Source organism: Suillus bovinus (assembly GCF_016758785.1).
Source record: "Suillus bovinus strain UH-Sbo-P2 chromosome Unknown EDB93scaffold_66, whole genome shotgun sequence".
NCBI classification, from domain to species: domain Eukaryota; kingdom Fungi; phylum Basidiomycota; class Agaricomycetes; order Boletales; family Suillaceae; genus Suillus; species Suillus bovinus.
In genome coordinates, this window is record NW_024542122.1 from 209,653 (window position 1) to 222,772 (window position 13,120).

The 13,120-nt window shown below is 48.7% G+C and overlaps 5 protein-coding genes across 5 annotated transcripts; 1 reads left to right on the top strand and 4 right to left on the bottom strand.

Annotated features, from left to right (window-relative positions):
• Positions 1-129: 129 nt before the first annotated feature.
• On the bottom strand, positions 130-2,917 carry EDB93DRAFT_783419 (general substrate transporter). Its single transcript, XM_041457463.1, has 15 exons — positions 2,704-2,917; positions 2,501-2,535; positions 2,329-2,441; positions 2,267-2,275; positions 2,043-2,215; positions 1,903-1,990; positions 1,715-1,849; positions 1,407-1,657; positions 1,309-1,348; positions 1,162-1,258; positions 1,060-1,104; positions 792-1,008; positions 687-738; positions 523-625; positions 130-472 (listed from the first exon to the last, which is right to left on the bottom strand). Exons 1-15 carry the CDS (start codon positions 2,762-2,764, stop codon positions 332-334), a joined length of 1,560 nt encoding a protein of 519 aa, XP_041304078.1. The 5' UTR covers positions 2,765-2,917; the 3' UTR covers positions 130-331.
• A 642-nt stretch (positions 2,918-3,559) lies between these two features.
• On the bottom strand, positions 3,560-5,808 carry EDB93DRAFT_783373 (Dor1-like family-domain-containing protein). The gene is made up of 3 exons (XM_041457462.1): positions 5,614-5,808; positions 4,356-5,561; positions 3,560-4,303 (listed from the first exon to the last, which is right to left on the bottom strand). The coding sequence occupies exons 2-3, from the start codon at positions 5,550-5,552 to the stop codon at positions 3,674-3,676; spliced, it is 1,827 nt and encodes a 608-aa protein (XP_041304079.1). The 5' UTR covers positions 5,553-5,561; positions 5,614-5,808; the 3' UTR covers positions 3,560-3,673.
• Positions 5,809-6,125: 317 nt separating this feature from the next.
• Positions 6,126-7,476, bottom strand: EDB93DRAFT_1253988 (uncharacterized protein; the record flags this gene model as incomplete). Its single annotated transcript, XM_041453544.1, has 2 exons — positions 6,126-7,382; positions 7,435-7,476. 2 exons carry the CDS (start codon positions 7,474-7,476, stop codon positions 6,126-6,128), a joined length of 1,299 nt encoding a protein of 432 aa, XP_041304080.1.
• Positions 7,477-9,102: 1,626 nt separating this feature from the next.
• Positions 9,103-10,585, top strand: EDB93DRAFT_1253989 (uncharacterized protein; the record flags this gene model as incomplete). The annotated part of the gene is made up of 2 exons (XM_041453545.1): positions 9,103-9,291; positions 9,392-10,585. 2 exons carry the CDS (start codon positions 9,103-9,105, stop codon positions 10,583-10,585), a joined length of 1,383 nt encoding a protein of 460 aa, XP_041304081.1.
• A 150-nt stretch (positions 10,586-10,735) lies between these two features.
• On the bottom strand, positions 10,736-13,089 carry EDB93DRAFT_1253990 (armadillo-type protein; the record flags this gene model as incomplete). The annotated part of the gene is made up of 10 exons (XM_041453546.1): positions 10,736-10,819; positions 10,872-11,045; positions 11,096-11,168; positions 11,229-11,319; positions 11,394-11,891; positions 11,944-12,213; positions 12,262-12,482; positions 12,531-12,693; positions 12,746-12,900; positions 12,953-13,089. Coding segments are annotated over 10 exons (1,866 nt in total), but the record flags the coding sequence as incomplete, so codon positions are not given.
• Positions 13,090-13,120: the final 31 nt, after the last annotated feature.

The following is a 13,120-nucleotide window of genomic DNA, read 5'->3' on the forward strand; positions in this document are numbered from 1 at the left end:
TACGCATGGTGACTACCTTCGACTACTTCCCACATGACTTACGGACAGATTTCTCCGGTGCTGAGTACTCATAACCAGTCTTTACTACGTTTGACGTAGATTGGTGAAACTTCATGTCTGGTTCAGCATGAAGTGGTACTATGCGCCCTTTCTAAACCCGATTAACCACTAGTAGGCGTTGCAAACAACAACGTGGATCCCAGCCTTGTTATTGATGCCTGCATCATTCCATGTCTTTCCCCATCGAACAGTCCGTGAAGACACAACTTACTCATAGTCGCTAGAATAACAAATCAGCGTACAAGTACATTGGCACTATCATACATATCAATTACAGCGCATATAAATCTTTAGGATTTCTCCCACAGTCCGAAACTTGTTTGTCATGCACTTCGTGATGATAATGCTTCTCACTCGGCCGCCAACCTACTGATCGCCAGGGTGCAATGCCAGAGCGGTATAACTCGTCCACCTGGTCATTCGTTAGATGGGCAGCAATTTAGAACGTGAACGAATCAATACCTCTTCTAAAGTTAGACCTTTTGTTTCAGGAATGGCAAAATACACGTAGATGTATCCAAAGACAAGCATGCCGAAGAAGACCAACATTATCAGTGGACCAATCCTGGTGATGTGTTCAGATACCGAGAAATGTGTCAGGACATTTGGCTGTAGTTTAGACTCACCGATCGACAATCCTTGGAGAAAAGAACGAAAGCATGAAGTTCCAGAACCAGTCTTGAACAAGCGTGAGCAACGAATTTGAATATCTTAACAGAGGGCAATCGTACTTGTCGCGCTGCCAAGAGCGATTGACTTGGGGCGCACTCGAAGAGGGAAAGACTCTCCGAGGTATACCCACGGAGTAGGTCCCCAAGTCGTGCCGAAGATAAACACTTGAAATATTGCAAAAGCAATGACAACGTCACCCCCGGCTCTATTACGAGCAGTGAGTGCTGAAATTGGTGTTCCAGTAGGCGCAAGGGTAGTATGCCCAACCACAGCAACCTAGCGGAAGTATCAGTCCAGCACTGTTTACCAACGAATATGTGCACAGACAATTAGCGCACAGACAGCTTGGGCACATGCGCCAAGGAGCAGTGACTGGGAAAAAAAAGTTAATTCCCCCTCCAATCGATTAGTGGAAGAAGGAATAAATACCTTTCGGCGACCCCAAGTCTCGATGAAGTATAACGCGGGGAGAGTTCCAAACACTGACACCGCTCCAAGAACCGTCTGGATGATATAAGGTGAAAGCCTGCCATTACATGAGCCAAGCTACATTAAGTGGAGAGATCTAAGACTTGCCCTGCACCTGCATTCTGAAAGAAGGTGTCGCCATAGTAGTCTGTCGACAATAGCTATCAGAGGTCAAAATCAACCGGCATGAAGGATCTGAATCTTACAGTAAAAGTTCTGGCCGTTGAGCTGCTGAATAAATTGAAGCATCATGCCATTCATTGTCCGACGCCACAGTGCATTTCTCGTGGAGAAGCATTCTAACCAAGTTGCTTTGCCACCTTCATTCTCTGCTTTGATAGCAAAATCGAGTTCTTCGACAACCTCAGCAACAAGAGGGTCGTCTTCAGGGACTCCGTTTAGCTCTGCAACGACCTTGCGCGCTTCGTCACCTCGTCCAGTTCCGAGAAGGTGTCGGCTAATAAAGGTAAATTTCGTTAGTTTGGAATGAGAGCTTTTCAGAAGTTACACATACGGAGATTCTGGAAGGAAAAACATCCCAGACAAAAGTATGATACCCCAGACCATTTGTAATCCGATAGGGAGTCGCCAAGACGCAGAGTTGTTGATCGTGTGACTTCCGAGTTGAAAAACATAACTCAAAAATATGCTAGATAACAAGCTTTAACAGGTGTTCCAATGGAGGATGGATACTTGACGGACCCCGAGATGATTTGGACTTGATAGATGACCAAAATCGTGCCCCGAATAGCTTTTGGAGCTGTTTCTCCATTGTACAGGGGCACAATAGCTGAATAAATGTAGTCAGATTCACAAAGGCACATCCTGAAATCAGCACCGACCTGACAATGAGCCAACACCTAACCCTGCAATATAACGCCCTATGACCAACTGAACAAGAGAGTATGTCGTGCCAGTTTGGACAGCCACACCGACAGTAAAGATAGCCGACCAGAACAGAATGGATCCACGGCGTCCTAGGCGATCAGATGTGAAAGCTTGAGCGATAGCTCCACTTTAGGTATCGTCAGATTATTATAAGAATCACAAGATCCATTTTCCCCACCAGAATGTACTACGATGGGTGTGAATATCAGCACATATTAGAAGCAGGTATCGCGGTCTTACCCAGCCGACAGAAGAGAGACAATGATCGATTGTCTCGAACTTGACAGGTAGTACTGGCCATCCGTTTCTTCTTGGCCGAATCGGCGGATAAAGTCTGGCATAATCAGGCATCCCTAGAGTAGACGAACAGTCCAGACATGTCAAGGACTTCAGAAGAAGTCTGAGTACATACGGAAATGACACCCATATCATACCCGAACAAGAAGCCTATATCACAGTATGTGTATCAATCTACTGCCCATGTAAGCAGAGAAATGAGAGGCTTGCAGTTGCTGATAAACGACGTACATTCTATGGTCTGTATATGATACCCGCGCACCTCCTGCAAGGAAGAGTTCAATGAGCACAAGATGGCAATGACAAGAGTGAACTCACCAAATGCGATGAAAATGGCGAGCAAGACTGCTCTACGACTCGTTGGTACATCTCTTGCCATGTTCTAGTGAAACGAATGTCTAAGAAAAGGTGGCTGGAGAAGTCCTGCTGCTAAGCAGGCGTGCTTAAGTATAAGTTCTGAATTATAAGCGGAGCAAGATCTATTCATCCAGCGTCACGCATGACGGGGTCATGCGGTCCGGGATCAAAGAGAAGGAATTCTTTGATCTGGTAAAGGCTTGACACATCAAGTTCTCGCGTACACAAGTGAGGTAAGGGGAACCGTTCTATAGGTAAAAAAAATGGTAGAGTTTTCCAAGGCCCTTGCTACACGCACAAGCAGCCAATTATTTAACCACTCAGTCATTCTGAGCATTATTCAGAAGCGGATTGGTCTGCGATACCGGCGCGAAGTTTGTGCGTCGGTCGGACCTCGGTACGTTTCGAGGGTCGACTATGACCCCTGATTCAACGCGTGACCTGAGAGCTGAGGCTACAGCCCATGAGCGCGGGAAATAGGCAAAAATCACTACTGAACAATCACGCCAGTATGTCAAGTTGGTCAATGCATAAGTGATAAAAAAAGTGCCAGTCCACACGCGCCGGCGAACGAAAAAGCATGTGTTCTTAGCACGTGCCCCTGCAGCAGTCATACTTAGCATCGCTATTAGTCTGATGTGCCGCCCCTTTGTTTTGGGAGTGCTACATGCAAGGCGGTTGCACGTCGGAGCGCCGTGGAGCATTCCTAGCAAGACATTCCCGACAAGGTGGACTCGGACACCTCCATTGATCGGAAAGAAGTGTCATATTTCAATATACATTTCTAAGCAGAACGAACCACGTAACTATGTGGGTGGCCAATGGGTGGCAAGGTCGTCCTGGCTCATTGGTTCATGGCATCAAGAACACTCACAATCAGACAACAAATCAAGGTCAAGGGCATCGATCGCTTTGTTATCGCATCTCCATATTATATTCCTGTGGAACCTAGCCAGTTCTCCCATTCTCTAACTATGAGGGATAACTCACGTTTACCTTCTTCACCTCCATCGAGATCTCCATCAGCAGCAGACTGACGATTCTCGAGTGAAGAACTGAAAACACCCTCTACAATAGCGCGCTGCACCCAAGGAACAAGGACTCGTGTATATGCTGCCCCAGCTGCTTGCAGAATTTGTATCTCCTTCGCATCCCCACCTCGCCAGTCCTTGGCATATTGTAGTAGACTGTGGCCTGCATTTGCAAGACACTCTTCGGCACCATCCATGACGCCCGACAAAGCATCAACAGGCGCAAGCATGCGTAACCTGTTTAGCGCACGGATATATGCGTTCAACATTTTCGCAAGCGGCGGGAAGGTAGTCAGCACTTGCGGCGGAGAATGCGAAGCATTGGATGGAGAGAGAGCGAGCGTCTTGAACGCAGGCACACTGTTAGGCGTAGCTACCAGCCAAACCGAAGGAGCAGAGGGCTTGGGTCTGCTCGTGACGTGCTTGGCTAGCACTCCAGACCACTCGTGTTCCACGCCGAGTCGTACGTCTCGTACAAACCCGTTAACAATTGATCGTGAAATCAGTGATGATAGTAGCGCACGAAAATCCTGCATGCGCACCAATTTAATGCGAGTCGAATTAAAAGTGTATGACACTTACCATCCCTACGCGAGCTAAAGCAGAACTACAATAGGCAAGCTGTGTCGCAAGAGGTGCGAGGTGGGGATAAGCACGTTCAAGATACGACCGGAGAGTCGGAAGGAGCAGCTCCAGAAGTGTCGAAGGCAATGTTTGTCGGATGATATAAGAGGATGTCTCGGCATCCTCATCTGCAGGTGGTGCTATCCGTGCTCCAGCATGCGAACGGTCGAGAAATATCGTTGTATATTGCGTGACAAGATCGTACGCGCCCTCCCTCCAGACATCAATGTATTTCTTCAAGAACCGGGCGATGTCATCAGCCTCCCTATCAATCTCCCGTTCTCTTTCCTCTACAGTGCTTCCAGCTGAGAACTTGAAATCCAGACTTCCAGTATCCGAAGGTATACCAGCATCCCTTTCAATGCCATCCAAGCTATCACGAAGGCATCCAATTCGAGCGCTGATGAATACGAGTGCTAGTTCGTCCTCGTGTATCGCCTTCATTCGACGAAGAAATTGTACTGCTTTCCAGAACGCTGGCAGCTTGCGAGCGGGTTCATATAACGTGTTCAGGAGGATGAGCTGCATGGAATGCAGCGAGGAAGCTATCTCAGCTTGTAAGGAATCTGCGAGTTGAAGCGGCAAACCGTGCGCAGCTTCTTCGTCATCGCTGGGACTCTTCCTACTTTGAGCGATTAGAGTAGACAACACAGATGATGCGTGGGCAGCCAGTGAAAGAGCTTCTGCATAGAGCCCGTTGCGGACGCATGTGTCAATGAGAACTGGAACATCAAGCAAGTCACACAGTTTGTCGTGCTGCTCCAGTACAATGCGTGCCTTCTGCCTTCCCTCGATAACCTCTGGACCGGTCTTCTCGCGAAAAAGGCGTGCAGCATCATCAAGAGCTGGTAGAGCGGCATTGATTAGAGAATTGAGTGACGTGTCAAACGAAGAGAGCGATGTCAACAGGGCTGTTGATGTGTGGTGAAGGGAAAGAAAGGTAGGATAAGATGTGTGTGTCAAAGCAGTGAGTGAAGAAGTCAATGTGTGAGATTGAGTCGTGAGCGCGGTTGGCGTCGACAGCAAGTCTGAGAGCGCATTGGTGGGCAATTTGGCGAGAAAATCAAGATTGGTTGAGCTTGACGCGAGCACCGAGCCAGAGAGAACGTCTGGAAGGCTCGACAGCTCGCTGGACGTCGAGGCCACCGTAGTCATTGTCGACTGCTACTGACATAGTTCATGAATGTTTCAAAACCAACAAAAATGAATAACGCACCGTGCAGGGGTCGAAGACTCAAAGCTAGCCCCAGCGTGTGCAAGATTTGAGCGCAATAAGTTATAACCACTTCAAATTGGATTTATCTTTGCCGTTTATCACCGTGACCCTTGAAAAAGAAGGAACGAGACCATGACTGAGTACTGAGGTCAGGAATGAATCAAATTTTGGTTGAGCCTGTGCAATAGGGTAATAGTTTCTGTCATATTGATGTATATGACTGATACGTATTCCAAGAGCTACAATAGAGAATATTCATGAACGAATAAGGTGTGTAATTAGAAGATGATAATGCAAAAGTCGACGTAGAGCGGGGGTTGGCGTTACAATATTTGACAAATAGATTGGTACTCGTAGGTAATGGCATTCAAGTGTCATGACGGAATCACAATCGTCGGATTATGCCACAAAAACAGGGCGGACAGTAGGTTGCATACTGTCGAGAGTCCGAGTGCGCGGGTACGTCGGCGGCACAACTGGATCGCCGCGCTATTCGGTCGATTAATGCCAATTTACAGCAGGAAAGAAGGCTGTATGCTCACTACTAACAAGCGCATCCTTCGCACGTCCCGCGTTAGACGGAGGTCAACACCGCGGTACGCACACGCCATCTGAAGAGATGCGAACTGCGGATGACGGTGGCCGTCGCCCCAAAGGTTGACTGTGACAGCTTGCAGGTCGTCGCGAGTCTTGATGAGATCAATAATAGGATTGAGAGGGGTCTCCAGGTCCAGCCCGAATGCTAAGTGTTGTATAGTCTCTGGCATTTGACGACAAATGACAGGAGAAGACCATGAGCTTTCAGTGCGAAGCTCACGAAGAGAACGGCATCGCATCGCAGCATGTGCATGCTCATGCATGGCAAAAGATGGAATGGCTAACGAATGCAACGTTTCGCCGTGCTTCTCGACGAGGAAGTCTAAAAGCTCGGGGCTTGGTTGACGTTCCAAGTCGATGACTCGTAAACTCTTTTCTTCCGCGGAGCGATGCAAGAGCCAGTCAAGAAATTCCTTGGCAGGTTCTCTTTGGCAGTTCAAGCGCAATTCTTCCAGAGCGCAGGGGAATGGTGGATACGTCACGTCAGGAGATAGAACGGGAGATGTTCCAGTGATGGAGAGTGACTTCAAAGAAGGCCAAACATCAAGAAGTTGGAGAACAGCTTGATTGTTCTCCGACCAATTACTGAAGTTCAAAGCCGTGATGCGCGGGCCAGCGCTAAGTAATGCCAGAGAGTGCTCGTCAAAAGACGGGGCGGGACGCCGCATGCGTTCTTGGGCAGGACTTCCAACGACATCTTTACCAGGAGCCACGGACCCGTACTGAGCAAGGTCAAGCTCATACAAATTAGGGCAATTAGCCACTGCAATAGCGAGTGATGATTGGTTGAGGCAACCAGGCTGGTTATAATCAAGGACCGCACGGATTTGAACGACGGCGTCACCCAGTATTCTCCCGCGCGGGGAATTGCGGTTGACAGCGTGAGTAAATGAAGTAAACGCCGAATGCGAGCCGAGGCGAACTCGTCGAAACAAGAGTTTTTGAGCACTCAGCGACCATGCTCTGCATACAAGTGTGCACTTGCTTAAGAGGTCGATGTCAGGACCACCTCTATCGTCGAAGTACGCGGCCTCCAAAATGGTCAGCACGATCTCGATAGGGATGCCGCTAGCGGGCACGCGCGGTGTTCGAATGTTGTCGTAAACTTCTGAGTCGTGAGGAGAGCATGAAGGACTGGTCGTGAATTTGAGTGATATTTCGTGTTCCACAACCTGCAGATGGGCCGTCAATATGCGCCTCGACGGCCTGTATGAAACTACTCACCATCAGAGGTCCGGAATATGGTAAGTATCCGCAGAGAGTCATGATATTAGATCACTGATTAAGAGACGTGATGTATAGAAGATTGACCTGCACTTGCAGGCTGAAAATTGAATTCAGTGCAACGCACGGCCTCATATTTATATGAAGACGGTGAAGTGAAGTGACGGTAACAAATTTCTGACACTGCCGTCGGTGAATGACGAGATGCACGCTGTTCCGAACCCTTGTGATGGTGTGGGCTATTACCTCCGTCCACATGGTTCACACCTTCCATTTTTAGATCGAAACGTTAACGAAGCTTATACGTTTACTGGAACGAAACCCTCAAAGAGCCCACAAATTCTCCGATGGTCTGTACACATCATCGATTGAGAAGTCTTCCTTCAATTACGAGGGTCATAGTAGGGACATGCACTTTCCTATGTCTTCAGGCGACTCGGATTTATCGATATTCCCCTGATTTCAGTGCCAGTGGTTTACATCCCACGACTTACGGTCACCGTCCGTCATTATGACTCACTTTATCGTCCTTCCGTTCTGTCATGAACATTCTTCCACTGTTAGGGGCAACCCACTGTCGGTTGTTGCCGCGCGGACAGCCCTTCTCAGACAAAGCGATCTGCTCCACTCAATCGCAATCGATAGACTAAATCCCCCACAACTTGAACCCCGCTCGATGCCGCAATGACCGTGTACCAATTAATCGCAGACGGCACATAGTTGCTTCAAATCGAGTCGGATGCGAAATGATGTTCTACTTAAAGGGTTCTGGGTTCTGCTTCAGCGAGCCGGAGGCGAAATGGTATTTTCTCAGAAAAGTTTGGACTTCCCCCTGATTTGCTAAGGCACCTACTAGTAGGTTTACACAGGTTTACACGCGACCGTTGTGTTCTCACAGGTAATAAACCGTAATGAACGCTTTGAAAGGCCCGCGGTTGCACCCGCTCATTAGAGGGAGTTAGGGAACGTTCACTGGTGACCTATCGGCAATTACGTTCTTGCTCGGACTGAGATCGTGATTTCAGCAAGAGGCCGCGCTTTGATGAGGTCATCCCACTTGATCAGAACGGAGAGATGGAACAGGGGGGGATCGTGCCACATACAACAGCTTTCAAGGAGACTGATTGTGATACAGCTCGGGGTTTCCACGAGTTGGTCCCAGCCGCTTTAACATCATTGACGTCAAACAATAAGGGAACTCGACGTCTGGGGAATATCGTCGCTTGCTCGTGAAATATAATAACACGTATGTCGATGACCTTCCATTACTGAGTATGAACCTTGCTATTGTATCGGAAACAAAAAGGCCTTGAAAACGAATCATCATAGAACTCTACAACTTGACAAGTCGATCCGCGGAGCTCCCCTGAGCACAACATGCGTCGTCTACGGAGAAACTATCACGCGAGACCAGACAAAGACCTTCTCGTACTTGGTACCGAGTCTTGTGTAAAGAGTCAACTTAGCAGATCAGGCGGTGAGCCGATGCCTGCGGAAAACCTTTGATTTCAGAAGGAATATCTGTCATGTATATCGTACTCGAGTCAATTGAAGTTCGCTCGCCGAAAATGCATTATGATCCGCGCCTAGCGCCGAAAGCCACAATGAGCCAAACAATGACAAACGTAGCTGTGGGATTGCCGAAGACTCGCAGAGACGTCGTCAATCATGTCCAAGTCGTCGCTATCCTCTGTCGTTTCAAACCTCGTTCGGGCGTCCATGGGGACAGCCGTTTCTCCGTCCATCACTGACGACGACCTCGACAGACATGTCGCAGAGCTCATCTTGAGGGAAGCCAAACAGAAGGCCGAAAGCTACGGCACACTTGGAATTAGGGCATATCTTCCAACTGCGTGGGTTTCACTATCTAAAAAAATCAAACCATCCACTTATTTGTTTAGGGCCTGACCCAAATGCGCCTCGCCCGAACAAGCGTTTCCTCACTTCAATCATTAAGAGCACAGATGATCACAACAAGACTATACTCCGCGCACAGGCGCTTGCTGCACAGGAAATTAAACGGGAGAAAGATGAGCGAGAGCGCAGAGATAGGAAGGCTCGTGCCGAAGAGGCTGCTGCTGCCGAGCGCATGCGGAGACGGAGACCTGACCATGATGAACATGGTTGGGATGGTCGAAGGGAACGTGACCAACGGAGAGACAAAGACAGGGACAGGGGGAAAGAAAAGAGTTCTGGGAGGCATCACAAGACTAATAAAGACGATGACAGTTACTACAGAAATAGGCCCAGCAGCAGGAGACATCGATCACGTTCAGCATCAAAGGAACGGGATAGTGATGCGAAGCACAGGACAAGCAACCGGCGATCACCACCTTCCGAGAGAATTAGTTCTTCTGATAACCGTCGACATAGAAGACATAGACGACACGATGACGACAATTCCCGAAGGCAAAGGCGCCATACAAGCCATTCTACTTCTCCACGTCGCCCCGAGTCACCAACCCAGCCTGTTCCAGCAATTCCAGTCTCCAGGAAAAGAACGCGATCAGTATCTTTATCTGACGATGATAATAGAAAGACCAAGCAGACGCGGTATTTGAGTTGCCGTACCACTCGGTCTCCTTCCCGGTCATCCCAAACATCCCCAGACGATGAAGCTGTAGAGTTCACAGAGGAAGTTCTATCTTCTTTCAACGGCAAAGCAGGAGCTTCCGCCGAATTTACCAAACCGCCCCCTCGTACCCTTTCACCTTCCCCTCCGCGCCGACCCCGACGCGCAGTCGCTTCGTCAGGTTCACACCACAACGCTCGGTCACCATCTTCGTCACCCCCTCCTTTACCACCCGCGCAGCTTCCCTCAAAGATGGACAAATACTTTCAAGAATCTTACGACCCTCGACTCGACGTTGCAACACTCCCTGTCCCCAACGTACCTGCTACTGGCTTGGTCAGTGACGCAGAGTTCGAGGGTTGGGATGCCATGCTTGAACTCATTCGGCAACGGCGAGAAGATAAAGCTGAAAAGAAGCGTCTTGAACGTCTCGGAATATCAAAAGACAAGGTCAACAAGAAAGATACAGACAGTGGAGTTGCTGATCGTTGGGCTAGTGGAGGCGATAACATTATGGACATTGAGTACAAGAAAAGGGGGACTGTTCGAGAATGGGACTTGGGGAAGGAGGGTTTTTAAGAGCTGCTTGTCAGGAATACTCATTTGTATCTATGAGACAGGATACCATCATCACGTAACGCTCTTGCTTTCATGTACAATATGTTTTGTAGTAGGAAACTGACCATCCAAATTCAGTGATCAATGGCGTGGCGCACAACCATGGTCTCTTCAGCCGACAATTGGTCCATGTTTTGCGGAAAAGTTGTTGACATTGTGCGCTGCGCATTCTTTGAAGAATGTCACCAAATGTGCCTGAAAGACCTGTCAGGCACGTACGAGTTGCCTTGAAACCAGCTAGACTTACCTGCATGTCAATCTGAGAGATACCATCGTTTCTGAGGTCTTCATCATCCGTCTCTTCCAGAATGTCGTCATTGTCAAAGTTGACGCCGCGGGGACCCAGCATCTCGGAAAGGAAGGCAAATTCTTCTTGCTTGAAGCCCTGATTCTGTTGCTCTTCTTCTGTCCATTCTTCATCCTGTCAATCGCTTAGCAGGACGTATAAAGGAGCATGCAAACAGTACGTACACCATCGTCGGAGTCTACATCAAATTCAGCTTTGGGGATCGTCGCAGAATCACCCCAGCTCTGAGGTCGTGCACTAACAGTTTAAGTGCCTTCACAGGGAAAGGCACTGATGTAAATTCATGGGGTGCTGCACCGCCAAAAGTCAGCATCAAACCGAGCAAAGAAAAACCAGAGATAGGTAAATGATGCATACTCGTCTTCGTTTCGCGACCGGGTCATGATCACTGTCCCCGAAGCACAAACAGAAACCGTTGAATATCCGGAAACGAATGGTTGTTTATGCAGAAGGAAGACTCACCGTTCTTCGTCTCTGGCTTCAAGATAATATCGCCCTTGACCATCAATGATTGCAGGCTTGGCCGACCAGAGGCGTACAATTTTGTGAGCGCCAGTGTGCTAACACGCGATTGCCAGAAGCCCTGGAACGTTTCTGCGTTCTCACACCACGTCTGTATGAGAATATCAAGACCGTTTCTGCCATTCGTCGTAGTCGATTCCAGCAAGTACAATACTGTGTCCTGCTGGTTGTAGGCGAGGAACGCGAATGGAATAACGAGGCTCTGGATGAAAGTGGCCGTCTTGGCCGATAGCATCCGTAATACCATAGCTTGAAGAAGCTCTGGAAGTACTGGGAGAACAGCTTCACCTGCATGGCGCAGCAAGTGGATGATGAGATCACCAATGACCAAACCACCGGATTCATCATCATTTTGCAGGAGCTTCGCAATAACCTTCATGATATGATCGAGACCGGATTGACCGGATGGGTCCCGCCATTCTAGGATCTGCCTGCAATCTTTGCGGACTATTAGAGCAAGGACACGCCATGCCGTTTTGTAGAACATCACGATCCTCCGCTTCACTGAGGCAGCTAAACAAGCTAGGTGCTAGGAGAGCGAAGAAGCCGTCTCCAAGGCCACCTTCGGGTGCACCGCGAACGAGGCTTGAGATCAAGTCAATGGCAGACCCTGCTATCCAGGCTTCTTGAGGTTTGGAACTCGCGATGGAAGTACAGAGGGTGGGAAGTGCCTGTTTAACAACCGTTTCGTACACTCCTGTGCCAGTCGAAGAGGCCAGCGAGGTGAATATTTCGGCGAAAATTGATAAGAAGATGGGATCTACGATCTCCGATTAGTTTGTTGAAATGTGGAGGGGAGGTAATCTACCTTTGTTATTCTTTGCCCAGACTTCCAGGACGGCCAATACGAGAGAGTTGGACAAGTCAGTAGTGAGCCATTGAGCCCTGTTGACATCTAGAACAACCGACATCGTCTCAAGAACCAAGGATAGCGTGTCCTCAGTTGTTACCAGTAGGAATGGCCCGAGGTCCTGTGCAATCCGCGACACGAAAGGCATAATAGCCGAGTCCTCCGCGCCCTCACAGAAGCTGCTATGACATTAGATAGGCGTGTCATTCGAAGTACACAACACATACTTGTGGATAGCTTTGACAGCAGATATTTTCACGGGAATCCCAGCAGAATTCGATTCAATGACATGCATAGCGGCTTCCAGATACTGACCAGCCATCTGTAATGGCAATAGCCTGGCAAACTGGCTCGCGAATACGAAACCTCTGCCTTGCAAGAATGGAAAGTCTGAAGAAGTATTAAATAACATGAACCCCGCATGAAGATGCCTGATGCATACCAGACTGGTTTAAGACTGACGGAACAACATTGGCAAGCAAATCCTCCACGTCAATAGGTTTTGCTCGACCAGAATCCTGTTCATTCTCAATGCACTCGAGGACATCTTCAGATTGAGAGCCAATCGCAGCCAAGGATGCTTCAAGTGGTTTCCACCTGCGCTCAACCAATTAATGAGGTTGAACGAAATCGATTTTCAGTGACTTACCAAGCAGTTGACCCACTTTCTCGTGTTCTCTGTGATGTTGCAATGACCTGATGAATCGTAGTCTGGAAGGTAGCACAAATTTGTGCAGGAGAACGGTTGAGATAGTAGTGGAGGGCATAAGACTTCTTTCGGAATGCATCTAGCGCATCACGCACATATAGCAGCTCG

Excerpts from the sequence above, each read along its gene's own strand:
- EDB93DRAFT_783419 (XM_041457463.1), bottom strand. The coding sequence starts at position 2,764 with ATGGCAAGAGATGTACCAACGAGTCGTAGAGCAGTCTTGCTCGCCATT. Across the intron at positions 2,536-2,703 it reads CGCCATTTTCATCGCATTTG|GCTTCTTGTTCGGGTATGAT; the intron begins GTGAGTTCACTC and ends ACTGTGATATAG. Across the intron at positions 739-791 it reads CGCTCTTGGCAGCGCGACAA|ACTGGTTCTGGAACTTCATG; the intron begins GTACGATTGCCC and ends CGCTTGTTCAAG.
- EDB93DRAFT_783373 (XM_041457462.1), bottom strand. The coding sequence starts at position 5,552 with ATGACTACGGTGGCCTCGACGTCCAGCGAGCTGTCGAGCCTTCCAGAC. Across the intron at positions 4,304-4,355 it reads CTTTAGCTCGCGTAGGGATG|GATTTTCGTGCGCTACTATC; the intron begins GTAAGTGTCATA and ends GTGCGCATGCAG.